The sequence below is a fragment of the Saccostrea echinata genome, unplaced genomic scaffold (assembly GCF_033153115.1).
Source record: "Saccostrea echinata isolate AGI-Se365-2 ecotype Australia unplaced genomic scaffold, CSIRO_AGI_Sech_v1 ptg000011l, whole genome shotgun sequence".
Lineage (NCBI taxonomy): Eukaryota > Metazoa > Mollusca > Bivalvia > Ostreida > Ostreidae > Saccostrea > Saccostrea echinata.
The window spans coordinates 2,678,792-2,699,571 of NW_026889760.1; the positions used below are offsets into that span (position 1 = coordinate 2,678,792).

General features: G+C 31.2%; 1 protein-coding gene across 2 annotated transcripts in view; it reads left to right on the forward strand.

The window, feature by feature from the left end:
• The window catches only part of LOC133184924 (centrosomal protein of 41 kDa-like), a 50,278-nt gene extending 32,800 nt beyond the window's left edge, over positions 1 to 17,478 (forward strand). Inside the window, exons 1-10 of one of the 2 annotated variants that reach the window (XM_061319993.1) lie at positions 6,564 to 7,046; positions 9,838 to 9,899; positions 10,097 to 10,148; positions 11,663 to 11,807; positions 12,808 to 12,944; positions 13,959 to 14,026; positions 14,333 to 14,447; positions 14,896 to 15,081; positions 16,234 to 16,385; positions 16,722 to 17,478. In XM_061319993.1, coding sequence (XP_061175977.1) covers positions 6,917 to 7,046; positions 9,838 to 9,899; positions 10,097 to 10,148; positions 11,663 to 11,807; positions 12,808 to 12,944; positions 13,959 to 14,026; positions 14,333 to 14,447; positions 14,896 to 15,081; positions 16,234 to 16,349 — 1,011 coding nt within the window. In that variant the 5' untranslated portion in view covers positions 6,564 to 6,916 and the 3' untranslated portion in view covers positions 16,350 to 16,385; positions 16,722 to 17,478. Of the gene's footprint in view, positions 1 to 6,563; positions 7,047 to 9,837; positions 9,900 to 10,096; positions 10,149 to 11,662; positions 11,808 to 12,807; positions 12,945 to 13,958; positions 14,027 to 14,332; positions 14,448 to 14,895; positions 15,082 to 16,233; positions 16,386 to 16,721 lie in introns of those variants that run through there. The other variant, XM_061319991.1, reaches the window with a different exon arrangement.
• The last annotated feature ends 3,302 nt before the right edge of the window (positions 17,479 to 20,780 follow it).

Consider the following 20,780-nt stretch of genomic DNA (forward strand, 5'->3'; position numbering starts at 1 on the left):
GAAGTTGGGAATAAATCTCTCTCTAATTAATCTCTCTCTCTCTCTCTCATTAATAAATGTTGTTTAATTAGTATTTGTCTCGTAAGTACTAGTTTCATCTAAAGTTGGGAATAATCTCTCTCTCTCTCTCTTTCTCTCTCTCTCTCAGAAAATACGTATTATATAGATTTCATGTTTTGTAAATTATATGCATGTACATCTTAAGGTGGAATAATTTCCCTAATTCTGGAGAAATATAAATGTTCAAGAGATATAAACAGTGGTCAAATGTTATAATCTCATGAAGTCATTTAATATTTTGCACAGATTTTTCTTCGTGTGCAAAACAGTGTTAATTTCCCCATTGTTTTCTCGTGACACAGGTGTTTGTACTAGATGACCTTTTTGGCCTACACTTCGTAAATTTCAGCTTGTGTATTACGCAATGGTACAATTTTACAAGGGTTGTTTGAAATCTAAAGTAAATCAATCATAATAAGGGTGGCTAGAAAGATAAACAACAACATACAGTGTGTGTATGTTCATTTATTAACAGATATTACGATGTTGGGAATAAAGACTGCCAGTTATATTAAGATTTTAGCAGAAGACTAGGACATGTGGATTTTATTATTTGCCTGATTAAATAACCCAGTTTTACTAGTTATTTTCATAAATAAATAAAACATTAAATTCAAAATGGCGGCAACGACACAAATATGGCGGCCCCGACGTCCGTTTTGTCCGTTTTGTTGGAACTCTGTTTCAAAATTTTAACACCAACTGGCTTTTTAATATTTAAGATAAGTTTCAAAATACACAATTATGTTTATTTGGATTTAAAATAAATTAATTATGAATTATTTATTTATTTATTTTCAATCACGTGACTTATTCTAAGTCTCTGATTGGTCAACAACAGAGCGCGGATTTTTTCATGGACGATTTGAATGTTGGTGTGTTGAAAGTGTTGATAGAAAAACGATGACAAAATCATTCGGTAAGGCAATATTTATGTTAATATTTTGATGTTTTTGGTAGGAAATGTTTATTACCTCTAGATGGGCATTCAAAAAAGAAGAAATATGTAGAATGAACAAAATTCTAGGCATGTGAATCTCAGATTTCTTGTTTGTTTTGATTGGTATGTCAATGACAAAGACTGAAGTGAAGAAATTGAAAAAAAATATATTTTTTCAGCATTTAGTATAGGAACAAAAAATGTTATTCTTTGTCATATTTAATTCTTTAAATATTCCTATAGATCAGTTTAATTATTAAATGACCTATATTGTGTAATTGTTTAACAGATTCTCTGAACTGTTTTAATATTGTACATATTGTAGCCTTTAAACACCACATGATCATAACATGATATAGTGTACTGAAATGAGTAAAATAAAATTTCTAATTTTTATTTAATTTCAGCAGTATACTGGTACATTATTTCTTTCCATGAGCATCTCATGTCTGTGCCAAGCTGGAGTGAAATCCTTCAAAAATATCACCTGTTTTAGGTAAGTAAATAATCAAATCTTATTTTTATTTCAAATTCGATAAATCTAAAGCTAATTCCTATAAAGCTGTCAGGTTCTATATTGTTCTTTATGTTTAAAATTAATGCATGTTTATGTGATGAGCCTTGAGGTTGAATTTTCTCAATTACACAACACTCTAATTTTTGTTTTCCAAGTTATAGATGCATATGCCTTGAATTTGAATGAATTGATATTAAAGAGTGGTTCCAATCTGATATGCTTTGAGTGCAGAAAACACTTCAACTTTTTTTTAAAAGAAAAAATTAAAATATTTAAAGTTTGAACCTTTTTAATTTTTGCAGAATTGAAGAAAAATGAAGAGAAGGTTGAAATTGCAAGCATATTTCAAATGAAGACTCGGACGACTACCAGTGCAGGCCATTGAGGGGCGCAGACTGTCTGCCGTCCGGCCAAGTCCCTCGACCAGCTCGGCCAAATACCAGTGCAGCCTGTTGAGGGGGACATACTGCTGGCCGGCCAAGTCCCATGACCACTTCAGCCTACTACCAGTACAACCTGTCAAGGGGCGCAGACCGCTGGCCGGATGGCCAAGTCCCTCGACCAGCTCGGCCAACTACTGGTGCAGCCCGTCTTTAAATAATCCAGATAAAAATCACAACTGTACATCCACAAGGATACCTGTGCAAGGACTTGGGTGGTATGCAGCTTAGAACTGTGACCGAAATCACTGCTTAGAACCTTCTTTTTTTTTTTTTGAAGTACAGCTAGATCATGGCGCTTACATGAAAAACTAGAGAGTTAAAATCTAGGCAGTGATTCCTATTTATAAAAGTTCACAAGAGTAGAATGCAGTTTACTAGGTAATTTTACAAAAACTCTTATGACTATATGCTAAAAAAAATGTATTTTAAGAAAACAACCATTCTGAGAAATTTCAATCTGTTATGATGGCTTGATGAAAAATAAGGTAGACTTTAAAACATGAATGTGCATTCATTCAGTTGTATTTGACAATGAACCAAGCTCTCTTAATCATGTTTATAAAATAAAATTGTAAGTGCTTTAATTTTTTTTAAATAATCTTTTTTGTAAAAATTTTAATAATCTTTTTGTAAAAATTTTAATGAGTAGCTTTTTTAAAGCCTATAATTGAGTAATTCCACCACAGGTTAACATGAAGTGTATAATTTTATTGTAACTTTTATTAGGTATAACTTTTTGTAGTTATAACTTTTTTTTAGGTATAACTTTTCTGTAACTTTTTCATAACTTTTTCATAGTTATAACTTTTCTGTAACTTTTTCATAATCTTTTAAGTTATAACTTTTCATGGGTATAACTTTTTTTAGTTATAACTTTTTCATAACTTTTTATTAAGTATAACTTTTTTATAACTTTTTAAATAACTTTTTCCGGGTATAACTTTTTTGTAACTTTTTCCACCGTTTATTTGGGTATAACTAAAGTATAACTTTGTAACTTTTTTATAACTTTTTGTGTAACTTTTAATAATTATAACTTTTTGTAGTTATAACTTTTTTGTAACTTTTTGCACTTGCTGTATTTATGTTGAAATAAAAAATGAAAACTTATACAAAAGTTATAACTTTTTTGTAACTAAGTTATAACTAAATTATACCTCACTTAAAACAGGCGGTTCCAAACTCCGATAACTTAGTTATAACTTTTTTGTACCTTTTTTTAGTTACAAAAGTTATAACTAAGTTATAATTTATTTCGGTATGGGAAATGTTTTACAAATATCTCTTGTTTCATTTAAGTGTGATGAATAACAAACTTCAGATAATTAAAAAAAATGTTGCTGTGCTTATTAGATTATTACAAATAGATGTGGCGCTGAATTTTGAATACACCAAAAATTAAGTATGCACATTATATAATATTCCTTGTCATACTCACTGATATTTGATTTTCCCTTAGAAGACTGAAATTTATTTTATAATAATGAAGAGTAATTTTTATGATTTCATTTTGTAAGATGTGCGTATGACTGGATAATACATAAATACTGAACATAGAAAAACTTGAAATGTAAGTTACTTTAATTGTTTCAATATATTTTCACAATACATAATAATTTATGAACAGGACAATAAATATCTTTGATTTTTATGTTAAACTTTGTAGAGATTTGACTCATGAAATATATTAAATTACTGACAAATCATAGCTCATCTGAAAGCTCAAATGTTTTTTTCTGATCACATTTTCTGTGGCATTTCTCTGTCCATGACCTGTCTGTAAACTTTTAACAATTTTGTCTTCTTCTCCAGAAACACTAACACCAATTTCAACACAAAACGTGACACGTTAAAGGCATTCTTGAACGAAGGAGATTCAAGTTTATTCTAATGAAGAGCTATGTCCTCTTTCAAGGGGAGATAATTAAGAAATAAACAAGCTATGGTGGGGTGATTTAAAAATCTTTTTGCAAAGAACCCATGGGAATATATAGGGAAAAATCTTTAAAAATGTATTTTCTTGAGAACAGCAAGGCAATAGTTACATTGATATGCATGGGTGGCTAACGCCTTCACATAGTGCAGATTCAATTTTTTTTCAAATCATGGCCCCTTGGGGTTGGCTGGAGTCATTGTAAGGGATCAAAGTTTAATATGCAAATATAAAAGAAAAAAGTCTTGAAAAATGTTCTTCTCAAGAATAGCAGGGCCATGATCAGCCATACCCAGTATTCATGTGCAAACATCCTCAGATAGAAAAAATTAAAGTTTGTACAAAACATAACCCTAAGGGGTAGGGTTGGGATACAAGAGAAGAATGAGTCTAACAAGCATCCTTAAGTAGTATAGATTCAAATTTGTTCAAATCCTGGCCTCTAGGCATATAGGGTAGGGCCACAATGGGGGATCAAAGTTTAATGTGGGCATATATGTAGGTACAGTAATGGTCTTTAAAAATCATCTTCTCAGGAACAGTAGGGCAATTTAAGTTATATTCTGACATATACAAGCATACTTAGATTTTCCAGATACAATTTTGTACAAATCAATTGTCTCCAGGAATAGGGTGAGGTCACAATAAGGGATTAAAGCTTTGAATAGAAATTTATAGGAAATAAGGGACACATAAAAACATATTACCGGTATTATGCAAACATTCCTAAGATATGTGGATTAAAGTTTTTGTTGTTGTTGTTTTATAGATTCAAAGGTTAGTGTGAGGCTCTATGTAAATACTGGATACATGCAGGGTTATTTTTGCCCCAATTATTTTCGCACTTGCGAAAAATATTGCCGTTTTAAATTCGCCCAGTCACAGTTTTGTGTAAGAAATTATGCTGTGTTCTTTGAATTCCCCCATTTTAAATTCGTCCACCTGTGATTAGGGCGAAAGGGGCGAAAATTTTCCTGTATACAGTATTGTTAATGATCAAATTTAACCTATTGCAACAACAAGGCAATATTATTAAAGCACCTCTTTGGATTTAAGTTCAGTATAAATGTCATGATTGCTGCTAAGGTGGAGCTGCACTGTGGGGTCAAACTTTTTTTTCATGTGTCTGAATAATGAGGGGAAAAAATCTTTTAAAAATCTGATGAAAAGAGCCAATCTGCAACTCGTGTGAGCATTCACAGTGGTCCATATGGGCCTCTTGTTTTGTGAGTATATGTATGAGGATGATTAGGGAATGGAAGTGTTTTTTAATTATCCCCTAGAAACAAAGTTTGAGGGGATATAGTAACATGATTGTAGTGTATGAGTGGGTTAATTTGTGTGTGTTTTCATGGTTAACAGAAAAAATAATTAATACAAATTGGGATTGATGTCATTTGCTTGGTTGTTCATAACAGGAATGTGCTGCCTTGTTAGGGGATGCTCAGTTTTTCTATGTCACTTTGGGCCGCCAGAGAAACCCAAAAACTTTCAAAACTGGTAATAGAACATTTAATTTTTATAGAGCCGAAAAATGGTTGAAATATTGCAGACTCAACTTAAAACAACATCAATCAATTGTTTTCCTTGTTCTCTTTTTTAAATGCCATTGGCCATGATGCCTTTGAGGCCTTCATTTCTTTTTAGGAATTGATAGATGCTAGGATACTAACCCATACATTAAGATTTTTGAAACATATTTGATGCATGTAGTCATTCCCATGGCTTCATTGACTCTTTTTAGTACAGGATCCTGTAACAGCCCTATCAATTGGGAATTTTGAATTGAAAAAGTGGCAAATTTGGAAGTATTGATGACTTTTATTTTACTGTAGCATAAAGACAATAAGAATGTATGCTTATCCTCTATTCATATGACTGTTTAATTATGAACCATTTTAATCTCAGAATTCAAGATCTAGCTTCTATAAAAAACACTGAAAAATTTAATTTGCTTGTCATTTGGGAATTCTTATACCTAAGAGTAATTTCAATTGGGACAGGGTCCTTTACCAGACCTGCATGCAATGGATATTAAGTCATGATTCCATTACCTGGAAAGAATTTAAATTTACAGATATTTTGATATGCTGACTCGTTTTATGATTAGTAATATTAGATCTAATGAATAATTGTGTGAGAAGCATTAATTATTAATTATAAGTTTTTAATTTGTAACTTGTCAAACTTTTAATAATGATTTTTAAAAATTAATTGTTCATCATATACACTATATTGGAACATTTGAAATTGTAATGTATGCATGTTTTAGAACAGTAAGAATTTAAAGTCAGACTCTAACTTTTGAGTGCTGTCTTTTGTTCAAGCTAAGTAAAAGTGAAACCCTCTATTGTTGGAACTGTCACAGTGAAAACCCTGCTCTAATGGACTGGCTTTGAAAATCTATTCTTTCTGTATTAAATTTTTTTAATCCGAATAATCTTGGCTGTATGTGATTAAAATAAATATCTTCTTAACACCATTGAGATCTGATTAAAGGCCTTGAATATATGTAGCGGTTATGTAAAATATCTACCCACTTAATCAAATGTTTCAGTGGCGTTCAGTGTTTGAGTCGCTAGAATTAACTTGAATGTAAAGCTGAATTTTATTTGATAATACCAAACAGTAGATTAAGAGCTTTATATCTTAACATTACGCTGTGTATTTGAATGTCTTTTGAATGTTTATTCTGGAGAAAATCTTTTATACAGTGGGTAATGAATGTGTCGCCTTCAACTATTGGTTAAAAACTCCACCCTGGTAACTATATTGACATCTGGAAATTGACGTCTGCATGTAGCAATTAAATTTCAATGGAGAGTTGTGGCTAATAGGTTACCTAAATAAATTATTTATAGACATATTGATGTTTTACAACTGAATTTTAGATCACTAGCTAACCAAATGAAAATGGAGATAGACATTTTATGATGCTGTGTTTCGGTAATTAATCTGGGATTAATTACGAACAATAATTAGGTGATCCTCACATTGTTCTAATTGGGAGACTTTGTATCAAAATGCCGAAAAAAGGAAATCCACGTGATTATAATTCCAGCATATTCTCTCCTCGATTGCCACCTCTGAGGCCAAAACTTTTCAAGGAAAATCGTTTACAGTTGTATGAGATTGTAAGGCAGGCTGAGAAAGGTAGGTATGGTGACGATCTGTATTATGCGGAATATGTTTGATTAAACACAAAATTCTGTAGTCAGCTCTGAAACATTTTATTTGTCCTGAAACTACTATGAAGTAGATGTAATGCATTTATACATTATACATTTTTTTTACATAGGTAATGGTTGATTATATCCATATAAATTACCTTTAGTTCTGAGCATTAAAAGTGAAATTCTTGCAGAAACTTTAAATTTTCAGTATATAAGCTGAGAAAGTTAAATGCATTGACTCAATTTAAAAATGATTTTAAATCGGTTACACTCTAATTGTATTTATGCTAAAAAGAAATGTATTGCAGGTGAATTGAAAATCAGACAACAGAAAAACTTCAATTTTTTAATAGAATAAAGAATTTTGAAAAAAAGATTTACTATAAAAAAACTGAAGATGTATTTTAATTTGAAGAGAGAAAAAAACATAAAACAATTTTGTATTGCTAGGTGTTCTTAATTTGTATAAAATTACAAATAAAAATGGTATAACTTTCATATTTTTCCCTTCAGTTATCTGGAAGATGTGAGAAAACAATCAAAACATGTTCATTGATTGCAGTGCTATATTAGGAATTCATATCGGTTAATAAAGTTCTAGCAAATATTTATTGGCTCCAAGAAAAGTTTATTGACTTAAACTTCTCCGTATGTGACAAAGACTTCTCTCTTGATGTAAAGTTTGAACACATAATAGAAACTCATAAAAGTTTAAGACCTTGGGATTAAGGAATTGTTCTCATTGCTGACTGTCTTGTGTCTTTTTTTCTTGATGAACCAGTTATATTTATCTACAGGCATAATATATAAGTAAAGAACAATCTTTCAATACCTTCTTTGAACAATGGGGGATTTTATTGATTGCTTAATTCTTTTGTTACATCTTCATTTTCCTGGTATGAATTCAAAGCATTGATTTAGAATAAAAAGAAATCACAAAGAGATATTGAATTATTCACTTTTCAAATATCTAACATTAAAAAAAATATTTTTTTTTTCTTTTTTATTTTTTTGCAAGCTCAAACCAATTGTTACAATTTTAAACATTGTAAGTTCTGAGGGCTGAAAAATTGTATTGTTCCTGATAAGAGAAGCCTCTGCGCTGATATTTTTCTTCTATAAGTGGCAGAAGTGAAGTACGGTGTACAACTAAGAAATTTGCCCCAGTAAAAGGACAGAGTACTTAGAACAATGAAGAAAGGGGAGTAACTGTGATCTATCAATTGAAATCAAATATTTACAAGTTATATACATTTGAAAGAAAAGCCCTCCTCCCCTCCTTTCATTAATATGTACATTTTTTCCCTCAAGTGGATTAAATTTAATTTATTATATATATTAAACTATTATGAAATGTGATTGTTTTTAAGGATAGGAAGAGGGGTGGGGGGGGGGGGGGGGGGGGAGGGAGTATATAACGAGTAAAGATGCTAATACATGTAGTGCTAAGTGCTTATTGGGATAATTGCAGTCAGAGCTTCCAGAACAATATAAGGGTGAAGTTCATTATAAGTTGTTTGAAAAATATTGAATATTTAGAGAAAAAGTCCTGTGGTGTGTTCTCCACTGGTAACTGAATACACAGAGTAATTGTTTATTTTCTATGTATTTACTAAGCACAGAATCTCTTCTTGTTGCCATATTTTTAGTTTGTCAGGAGATTTAAAACAAAATTCCTTCTATTGTTCCTAAGTCTGAAATTAGAAATGGTGCAAGCAGGTTACGGGTTTCAAGTCGCAGTTTATTTAATATTGCCTTTATCATTAATCTCTCTGTGCAAATTGTGTTTTAAAAGCATGTTTAAGATTTTAATTTATAGGCTTTCTTGTTAATGGATTGTAAATTTACATATCAAAAATACATTTTTTTTCTCTCTGGACTGAATAAATCAATATTACTTAAGTTGTCTTTTATTGAGAGAAATATGGGCTAGAAAATGCAAAAAGAGGAAGTGTAATCTAAACCTATACTTTCCTACAAAAGTTCTTTCTCAATTAAGCTTTATTGAACATTACACAGAATGGTGAGTATTCACATTTTCTCCACCTTAATTTTTCTTTTCTTTCAAAGTACTACTACTTAAGCGGTCATGGCAAAATGCTTAAGAGATATCCCTGTCCTTGAAAACAAGTTGTTTAAGTTATACAGCCCTCAAGAGGACTTGACAGGAATAGGCAGACTTCTTAAAGAATAGCAAGATTATATAATTTGTGAAATTTAAACAGATATGCAATCAGTTATGCAATCATTAATACAAAGAGCCTTTGATTTGGTCCAGGCCACAGGAGGTAATTTAAGAGGAAGAGATAGAGGGAGAGCAACATGAGTATCAGGTGAACTTTATGGCCCATGGGCCTCTTGTCAGAAAAGCATTTTAGTAATCATGGTTATCCAAACATTGCGGTTACCGTAATTGATCAATTCAAGATAAAACTAAATGGATTGAATGAGGATGAATTACTGCACATGATTTTGTGTATGACTGTAATTGGTCAAATTGAGTGGATACTAGAAGTCACATAAATGTGTGCACTGAATATGCATTTTCTTGTGACTCTCTCATATGAAAAAATTTCCCATCAGTGAAAATGGGAGATAACTCTAAATTATTATTAATTGCATGGGATACACACACCCACAAAGAAAAGAAAAGGGGGAAAAAATGCAGTGTTCCTATCTCTGCAAAAATATAAAGTTACACAAAATATAAATGATCCAGGTTTAGTTGTTTAAAAAAAAAACAATAAAGATTTTTTATTTTTATTTTTCAGATTACAAATTTAAGAAAGATGAAGTGTTCAAACGAATGAAAGTCACAACATTTGTACAACTTGTAAGTCTCAATGAAATATCTCTTGCTAAAAACATAATAAATGTTGAATTATATGTAAGCTTAAATTTCATATGCTTTAAATAGTATCTTGGATTTAATTTGTCCCCCCCCCCCCCCCACCACTACCACCACCCTCAAATGAATTATGAATTTCTTTTTTTTCTATGATTGTCATTATTTTTAATTTTCATTTACAGATTGTACAAGTAGCAGAGTATGAAAACAGGCATAGTACACAGTCAACAATAGGTAAATTGACAAATAAAAAAAAGACTATGTTTATATTGAATAACAGAGCTCAAAAGACATGATATAACCCAGCTGTATTGACATTAGCATCTCACAAATACAACATGTAATATTCTACAGTGAATTAGAACACAGCAGGGATATTGTGATTGAAATCAAAGACTAGTTGAGTATATATACAATGTATATGAGTGTATTGATATACACTTCTTTGTGATATGATACAGGAATTGGGATGTTTTTCAAAGTTGAGATTTATTGCAAGTTTTTTTGTCCTCCATTTGTGCAAAAGTGAGGGGACGTTAAATCTCATATGTCTGTCTGATGTCCTTCTGCCGGTCTGTCACAAAAACTTTAACCTTGGTCATACCTTTTGAAAGAGAAGAGATGGGGCTTTCATATTTTATGTATACATTACTTAGATGAGACCTTTCCAAATATACTATCATTTTTCACCCATTGACCTTGGCATTTGACCTACTTTTTAAAAAATATTAACAGTTGTCATAACTTTTTATTGAGAGAAGATAGGGCTTTCATATTATTTATGTGCATTGCCTATGACAAGACCTTTCCAAGCATACTATGATTTTTGACCCTGTCACCTTGACCTTTGAGTTAGACCTATTTTTAAAACATTCAGAATGATTATAACTTTTGAATGAGAGAAGGTAAGGCTTTCGCATTCTTCAAATACATTACTTTGACAAAAGCTTTGCAAATATACTATGATTTTTGATCCCCTGACCTTGACCTTGGATTTTGACTTGCATGTACTTTTAAAAAAATTACTATGGTCATAACTTTTGAATGAGAGAAGATAGCTAGGGCATTAATATTTCACATGTGCATCACATGACCAGACATTTCCAAGTGTTCTAGAAGAGACAGGACATTTTTTTTTTCAGATGTGCATTACATGTAATAGTAACAAGACCTTCAGAATGTTTCATGATAATGTGTTTGACTTCATGACCTTGCCATTTGATGCAGATGTATTTGTCTTCATGACCTTGACATTTGATGCAGATGTATTTGTCTTCATGACCTTGACATTTGATGCAGATGTATTTGTCTTCATGACCTTGACATTTGATGCAGATGTATTTGACTTCATGACCTTGACATTTGATGCAGATGTATTTGTCTTCATGACCTGGACATTTGATGCAGTTTCCTGAAACATTTATCTTAGTCTTAACATTTATTAATTGAAAAAAAAATTCATGTTTGCCTCAATTGTAACTTACAAATGTTTTAATTATGATACTTGACCTTATGACCTTGACCTTGAAGTTTGATAAAATTGTCTTGGTCCTAACTTTATTCAAAAATTGAATTTTTTTCCGATGAAAAGACAAGACCATACAAACAGACATGATAGCTACAGTTTGCCATAATTGCATCCCAACCAGTAAGACCCCAAAAGCAAAGGACCACAATTCTCTGAATTTGCTTGAGATCTATTTCTAAGTTTTTCATGGTGGAGATTATTATAAACCCTGTCTCTTCAGGTAATGGAAACTACACTGACCGGCCAGACACAGCAGATCTGGAGGTTCAACACATACAGAGGGGCAGCCCCGCCCCCTCACTAGCGGTCACAGAGGGGGACTATGGGGAGGGACCCAGAACAGGAGCCAGGTCAACACTTCAGGGGTAAGAAATACTCCAAAGCAAAATGGATCAATCATTTTATCCTTGTGGACTACAGAAGGATAGTGTGTTAAGGAGGGATTCTTCTCATATTTCTTGTATTTAAAAATTAATGAAATTTTCATGGATTGAAGATGACATTATCATTTAGTGATGGTATCAATTAGATTAAATTTGACCGTTTTATTTTAAAAGCAAGGCCAGGTCAAGGTCATTATTTTTTTCCTTGACCTTAAGAATAAAAAAATTACTGATTCCAATCATTCAATGCCTACTTCTATTTCATAATATTAAATGTTTTTCTTTTGCATAAAAAGATATTACCATAATATAGGGTCTATCAGATGATACTACCAAATTGACATAAATAATTTAACTAAAATAGATATTGGCTAATCCGAATTTCCTCTATTTTTCTTAGATTTATAGGATATATTAGTTTATATGCTTCATATATTTAAATTTTTATTATTTTCACATATGGTAAAGTCTTCATACATGTATAAAGATACAAATTGATAGAAAACCAAAAAGGTTTGAACGTTTACTAAGAGAGAAAAAACACTTTTTTGGTATTTTTTGCTCAAATCTGTACTTAGATTGGAAGCCTTTAAAAGTTAACAAAATTAGAGTTTGTTTAGAAAATCATATCTATTTGATATATTTTATAACTTCAGTCCATTGTTATTAATTTTACTTACATTTGAAATTTTCTTTAATTATCTTTGATTGTTTAAAAATCTGAATTAAATTCTTTGTTCTATTGTAATTTTGAGAAGCAGAATAGGAGATAAAATAGTCCCTGCTAAATTTCAAACGCAGTTAACCATTTCTATTTAAAGTTGTACATTTGTGATGGGGGAAAATGTGATCTTTTAAATCTCTTACATCTAAATATATAAGACATATAAGCAAATATACTTTGAATATTTCATCTAGTCAGAAACCAGACAAGAATCCTTTCTTAAGTAAAATTGATAAAAAATGACTTTCTTATTTCCAGAGTTGTGAGGGGTGTAGGTGAGGTGGATACTGCCAGACCTGCCCAGCCCCCAGCTAAAGTGGAGGATTTCTCCTGTCCCTATCTGCTGCTTGACATCAGAGATTCTGATGCCTTTGAGGAGTGTCATATAATCACAGGTTTGTTTGTGATGAATTATAGAATCACTGTCATTTTTGTTGATTATTTATTTATTTTTTTTTTTTTTTAAGATCAACATGTGACATGGCCAGGACATATTATGCCCCTGTAGGCAGAGATTCAGGACACGTAGTTTTTGATTTGACCATCTGTTTGTCTTCTGTTTTTCTATTAATTATGGTTTGTCTGTCTCCAAAAACTTTAACCTTGCCCATAACTTCTGAACGGTTTGTGCTAGGGCTTTCGAATTTCACATTTGTATTTCTTGTAACAAGATCTTTCTTTGGGTACCAACATTTTTGACCTCATGACCTTGACCTTGGAGTTCGACCTACTTTTGATAAACTCTCACCTTGGCTCTGAGCTGCCATAAGGAAGCATCAGTGTTTCACAAACACACCATGTGTTTCGGCCTCTCTATTTTTTTCCACTTTACTTTTCATCATGGTAGAAACATGCAGGGTTAAATTCAAAGTTTTCTGTCATGTCAAGCTTAAAATCGAACTGCAGGAATGTCACAGGTTTTAACATAAAGTTTGATAACTAAAGTGCATTTCTTAGAAGATTCAAATTTTCCTCCTTTTTTCCACTAGTGAAATGAAAATTTCAAAGTAGAATGATAAATTATTATCATGTCAAATTATTATGATATATCAAATTATATATGTTGATTATCCAGATAGAGATAAATTTAATGACTTACACTCAAGGTTCTCATTTTGCTACTTCTCTATTTCTTATTTCTATGAGCAACTGTAAAATGTCAATTCTTGAAAGTAAAATTGCATCGATTATGCAGTTCTGTAACTTACAGTGTATAAGTGTCATGCAGGGTGTTATGATTGTGTTTTAATGAATTTTTTTAATATTTATTCAAGATATGATGTCTTTGCTATGATATCAAACATCAGGGGGGAAAATGCATAAATTAGAAGATTTTTAGGTTTGAAATTTGGTCATTATATAAAGATGTGTGTACATGCATATTCAATATTGAATGTTTTTATTTACAGCAAAGAATTACCCCAAATCCATGTTATCAAGGGCAACAAACTACGAATCTAAAGACATGTTAGCATTTGTATCCTTTTATCACTATGTCGAACCAACTGCAAAATGAACAGTGTCTATATAAAAGTTGTTAAGGTATATTTCTATTTCACTGTCTCACTGTAATGTCTTCAATTGTTGTACATAAAAGAATTATCATAAAGAAAAAGAGAAACCAATGTTCTTTTTATATACATGTTGGAATTATAAATCTTAATATAAAATTGATAAAAAGTAATGGGAGGTACCTTCCAAATTTACAAATAGTTTCTGTTTTAAGTCTTAAGATAATGGTGATTAATAGTCTGTATGTGAAGTTTCACTTAACACTGATTAGAAAAACCAACCAGGAAAGATCATAGTTATATATGATGAAGACGAGAGGTTAGCGCACGAAGCAGCAACAACATTAGTACAGAGAGGATACGATAACTTGTTCTTATTATCTGGAGGTAAGATAGGTGGATTGTGTGGGTGGGTGGGGGGGATGCTAGCTTTGTAAAATGAAATATAAATTTTTGTTTTGACCATTTAATCAACCCTTTATAATGAAATTAAGATAATCGTTTGAAATTTTCAAAAGAAACATTTTTTTTACAAAACAAAGTTTTGAACTCTATGCTAAATACAAATTGACCATGTAATGATTGAACTACATGTACATAGAGAGATGTAAAACAAGTACTTAATTTAAAATGTTCAGTTCTCAAATAAATGATGGATAAAACAACTTGAGTTGTATCCCTTATGGCAAGCTTACATGTCACCTGAATTAATTTAACTTAATGAAAACCTTAAATGACACTTTTTCACATTTGCTAGACATTATCATGTGGATGATACATTGTATACTAGGCTTTTTATCAGTTACAATACATTGTCACCTTTTGCCAAATGTAGGAATGAGGATAGCCTACCGGTATTTCCCAGAGGGTCTGATGACAGGGACTCCAAACCAAAATATCACAGAAAGTACCAAACCCCCCAAAACCAAGGAAAAGGCCTCCCAAAAAACCTTCACGACCTTTGACCTGGAGAAGCTCCACACCCAGTTAGACAATCAACTGTCAGACAGGAGTGTGGGAAGTAAGTACAGGGTAATCTGCCCTTGATAAGAATTTGCTCTGAGGACATCTTGTGTTATCTTCCCTCAATAAACATGTACATATATATGTGAGCGAGGATTACACTCTCTTGATCAAAAACTTATTCAGCATATTAAAATCAAAAGTTTCAAGTATCTACCCTTATCCATATTCATGGTGCATATAAAGAGAAAAAAAATATTGTGAAATCAGAAATAGATTTGATAATTAACATTTCTTTAATTACATTATTTTAGGCAGGGGTAAGTATATTGTCTTGATGCTTAACATTGCATGTATCTGTATTTATTCCTGAAATTGGATGAAAATAGGGTTTAGTAATGTAACTTTGGGAGACGAAATTGGAATCTATAATGCTATAATAAAACTAATACAAATCTTAACGTGTACAGTCAATCATATTTACATGTAATAACAAAGGGAAGGCTTTTCTCTGTAATCTTTATAATATGTATCTCACAACTGAAGAAAAAATGAAATGGTATCTCAGTAGTTCAAATTAAGTTGTGATTTTGTTGATTATATAAAAGACCATTAATATTATGTTTATGCTTTATGTATATTCATAATATTTTATACCAGTATCAAAAACAACATCACAGGTATAGGAATTTTTCAGAGAATGGCATGTGTGTTTTTTACAAGAAGCATGCTCAAATTTTGAACAAACTATTTTGACTGCAGTTGGAATTTTAGCAAATTGAATGTTTATTTCTAAACCCAGACAATGTTTTGTCTCTTTTGTCAGAATAAAGAAAATTTTAGAATGTGTATATCATTAAAGTCTTGGTTTGTTCCCTTCTCTCTAAATGGAGAAAAACTGCCATTATACATGTAGTTAATAATTTGAATTAAAATATTCTTAATCAAGTAGGTCTGATAAAAAATGGTTTTGGATCCTTTCTGTATTGTTTTCTAATGAACGAAATAGAATTGTCAAGGATAATTTTTACAAAGATGTAGCATAATTACTTAGTCTGTTTTGTCACCATTTCCTAAGTTCAAATATAATTTTCTATGATTAAATATTTAATATACATATTATATACTTTTATTTACATCAATTTACTTAGTAACTTTATATTTTGTCTTGGCTTGTAATGATTTCTTCATATAATTTTCTTTTATTTAGGTCGATTGTCTAATGCCAGTACTATGTCAAGTAGAATGGGTCAGACCAGTACGTCCCGGACCACTAGTAGTGTATCCGGGACAGTAACGGGACGTCCACCCTTCAAACCGTGCTAGTCTCCTCAACCAAATCCCAGACTCTGTGCTTGACATGTAGGTTGATTAATAATATCGTCATCAGAAATGAAAGGATAATTTTGTAAGAAGCAGCTACATGTATTTTAATTCATGTTACTATAATTTAGTGGAAATTTATTTGTTGAATTTTGAGAGGAATCATTAATGATTAGGTTGATTGTTCATTAAGTACATAGGGCCTTATAAATTACTATTTTTTTCGTGTGTTTAGTTTCCACCTTGAATTTATTGATATAGTTTATCCACCAGCAAAAAACATTATGTATGAAAAATAAAGAAATTAAAAACAGAAAACATGAAAATAATTTTTTTTGTAATTTCTTTACATTTTTTCTTTTTTTTCCCTTGCAGATGATTACCAAGTTCTACAACTCCATCTTCAACATTTTCTGAGAGAGAGTTGTCTCTCTTTGATTCACAACTTCGGTGTATGGAGTTCTGCCAGCTTTCTTTAATCAATACTGACATTTAAATCCTTTTTACAATGTGTTACCAAGTTTATGGAACAACTATAGGGGTTTCAAATTTATTAATTGAAATGCCTTCTCTGAAATGTGTTCTGTCCCATGAGTGACTAGTATTCCATTATGTTATATTTAATGCAATTGCACATGGAGTTTTTCTGAAAGGTACACTTTGTCACTGGTGCAATAGTTATACGGAATCACACGGAGCATGTGTCTATAGGAATGAAAGAAATGAATTCATTGATTGATGAATTGAGTTGTGAAACTTCATATTTCATTATCCAGATTAATTTTTAATGATTTTTCTTTTGTCAACAAATTATACCTACAAATGTATATTAATCAAAATGTTCCCTTTTTATATATATTATGTATTGTACTTAACATTTATTCTGTGTGTGAACTTGAAAATCTCATGATGCAAATTCATTATATTTATAGTTTTAACTCAGTAGAACACTTGAATTTGAAGTCCGTCCATGCATGCACACCTATGTTTAGTAAGAAAAATATACCTGGCTCCTGGATTCTTAGTTTTGAGAGAGAGACATTCTGGAATAATGAAGTTGTGAAAGAATTGGATGACTGAATGTCATTATTTATTTTTTTGTGAATAAAACATGATATATCAATGTTCACAAGGGTTCTCGTGTGTTTTTATGTTGAGTTGCAAAATTTATTGATTTAAATAACTTCAGTTCCATATTGAATTCTTTGTTAAACCAGACAACAAAACAGCAAGACTTCATTATGTTTTCAGTTTTGTACAGAACTGTACTGAATAATGAGTTTGTGTTCAAAAGTTTGATTCATACCATTTTACTGAGAGAAAAAAAAAGCTGAAATTAATTCTCCTCATTCCCAACCCCACTCTCAGAAATTTCCAAAACTTAGTGTTGAAGGTAATTTTGTGCAGTTATGATTTTTTTCTTTATAAATTATACATACTGTATCCTATTTTACAGTCTTTTAAAGAACGAAATCAGATAAATCTCCTGTTTTCCTCTCACAAAAGTGGCAATTTGGAATCTTGAAAAGTATGTCATAAATTTTCTGTTGATTTGTGATACATGTATTTGCCAGGTTTTGCTCTTTGAAAACCAGGAGATCCATAGGACAAGGCCGCATCTGGTCTCCGGGACTCTCTGCCTTTTAAACTTAGAGAATGTGCTTCACTGCCTAGTTTTAAAAAGGATCTTAAAACACATCTTTTCAAAATAGCTTTTAATTTGTGATTTCTTAATATAAATATGGTTTTAATTTAGATAGTGACATTATGATTAATTTTATTCAAATGTTTTTTTTTTATGTATTTTAAACATTATCTCTTATGATATATTTTAATTGTAAAGCGCTTTAGAGGACTCAAATTGATAAAGCACTATATAAAATATATACTATTTATATTACTATTAATATAGGAAGCAATTTATATGGGGAAGGGGGGGTACAACCAAACATTTGTATTTTGGGGGCACTTCCAAATAAAAATTCCTTGACAAGCAAAACCAGGTCATCAGACGTAATTCGAGAAGGGGCACATCCAAAAAATAGCATTGTTTTCTACAGTAATACTATATGTACTAGGCAATCTTTTTTTGGGGGGGAGGGGGGTCTCCCCCCTTGGTTCATACGGGTAAAGCTTGTGTCAATTACTAACTATACAAGCACGTTGACGGAACTTGATTTGTATTGGAAAAGAAATACTAGAATAATGCCTTAAAGAAACACTATACATGTACATATATGTACGATTTTATTCTTACGCTTTATATTATAGTAACATGCTAATGGTACTCATTGGTTGTCGTAAATATCTTGAACCCGCAAATGTTTTTCAACCTTCTGAAATATATATGTCAGAAGTCAGAACGGGTTTCAATAACGGTTCAAACGGATAAAGCTTGTGTTGTTGACTCTTAGTTCGCAAAGCAGCCAATTCATATGTTTAGAATGGTAATTGATTCTACAAATGATGTACTGAACACACGTAAGGATTTGTAATGTATACATGTTCGTGTACAGGGTTTGTATTATACATTCGTGTGCTTTGTTTCCTCGTTGTAGAGCTTGGACAGAGATGAGTTATCTTCTTTGAAGAATTTGCTTCCTATGATTTTTGTCTTCATCAAAACAAAACAGGAGGACTAATATATATTGGAGTATATTGAGGTTTAGAAATTATTCGTTGTCCAGTGAAAATATGGTCACGGTAAGAAGCTGCCTCAGAGGGTAGATTTTAGTAGGATATAGGAAAGAAGTACTGAGTAGGGTTATTACAATCACTGAATTCTAAATCTTTCAATCTTATGAAAACCATTTCCCTTAATCAATCCATTAACTCTAAACTAGTTAGAACCGGTTTGAAAAGTCACCTGTAATAAAGATTTTTCAGCAGAGGGCTCTTCGATCAATGAAACAATTACATGTACCATGACCTACAGATCAATAGTACAATATTTTATGTACTTAAAGCTACTTTTTACGATTATAGCGTGTATGTTTTACACATTTTATATATAGACATAAATATTAACAGTTAAATGTCTGTTAATGTAGGACTAACATTTTCAACCATTGCAGAAAAAAATACATCCCGCTTGTAAACGTGGTTTATGTATTTTTGCTTCAGTGGTTATAACCGTTACATCGATCTTGAATTAACAAAGAAATCATTTGATTGGTTGAATATTGGCATTCATTGTAATCAACATAAGAGAATTGAATTAAATATTTTTTTTTCATAAATTACAGGAGGTGTGCATACATTTTTTTTTTTTTGAAGTTCATACAAACAAATGTGCAATCGTAAATGAATGCCAGAATAATGTCCTAAAAAGTGATAAAAAATTGTATAGATTTATAAGGATGATTTCAGAAAGGTAGACTTTTGAACACCAAAGTTTATAATATCTTAATATTTTAGAAATTTGATATTTGCATCACATACAATTTGTACAACCAAAATAAGTCCAAAAATGTGTCCAATCCGGACATCCATTTTTTTGTATCACTTTACACTATTGAAAAAATGTTTTTGGAGTTTGAGAAAATTGAATTTCTATTATATAAAGATATAAAAAATGTTGAGTTTACTGTTTCATTTAATTGCGGCATTGGGTACCTTACTTTACATACATCATATGCAGGGAAAAAACAGTGTAAACGCGAATGAGAAAGTCTTTTATCCAAGGTGCATGTATTTTGTGCCAAATTTATTTGGTATAGAATGGCTATAGAAAGAGATCGTAAATAAAAAAAAAACAGATATAGCTAGATGACGGACAAACATCGAAATATTTTTTATCTTTTTTTTACCACACGACATTGTACATATAATACATAGAGAATAATACATGGCAAAATCTGTATCACACCCCATATCAACCCGAGACTCCAATATCAGCCCGAGGGCCGAAGGCCAGAGGGCTGATATTGGTCGAGGGTTGATATTGGGTGTGATACAGATTTTGTCATGTATTGTTGTTTTTATTATATATTTGAAAATAGTGTCAAAAAAATCATATATAAACCTGTAAATTAATTAATTCTTAATAATTGAATATGTTCTTTTTTTTCGTTGAATTTCCTTTCATTATTTTTTTTCCAAAGGCAATGCATACAGCGATAAGAAATGAAATAATTATTAATTAAACAAATAATTATTTTGAATAGCATAAAATATCTGATGAAAATTTACAATTTAAATAAACTTTATAAACAATTAATAGAAAAAGATCCGAGGTACTCCGAATGAAAAATACAGAGATGTTCCGGAAAGGTGTAATAAAGGGTGTGATAAAGGGTAAAATAAAGGGTGCTGATACAGGGTATGTAATACAGGGCGCGTGCCTGTGTTCATATCAGGGATGCAAAAATCCTGTATTATTGAACAAATATATAATAAATGTATTTATCCCATGTTTACCCCTTTATCCCGTGG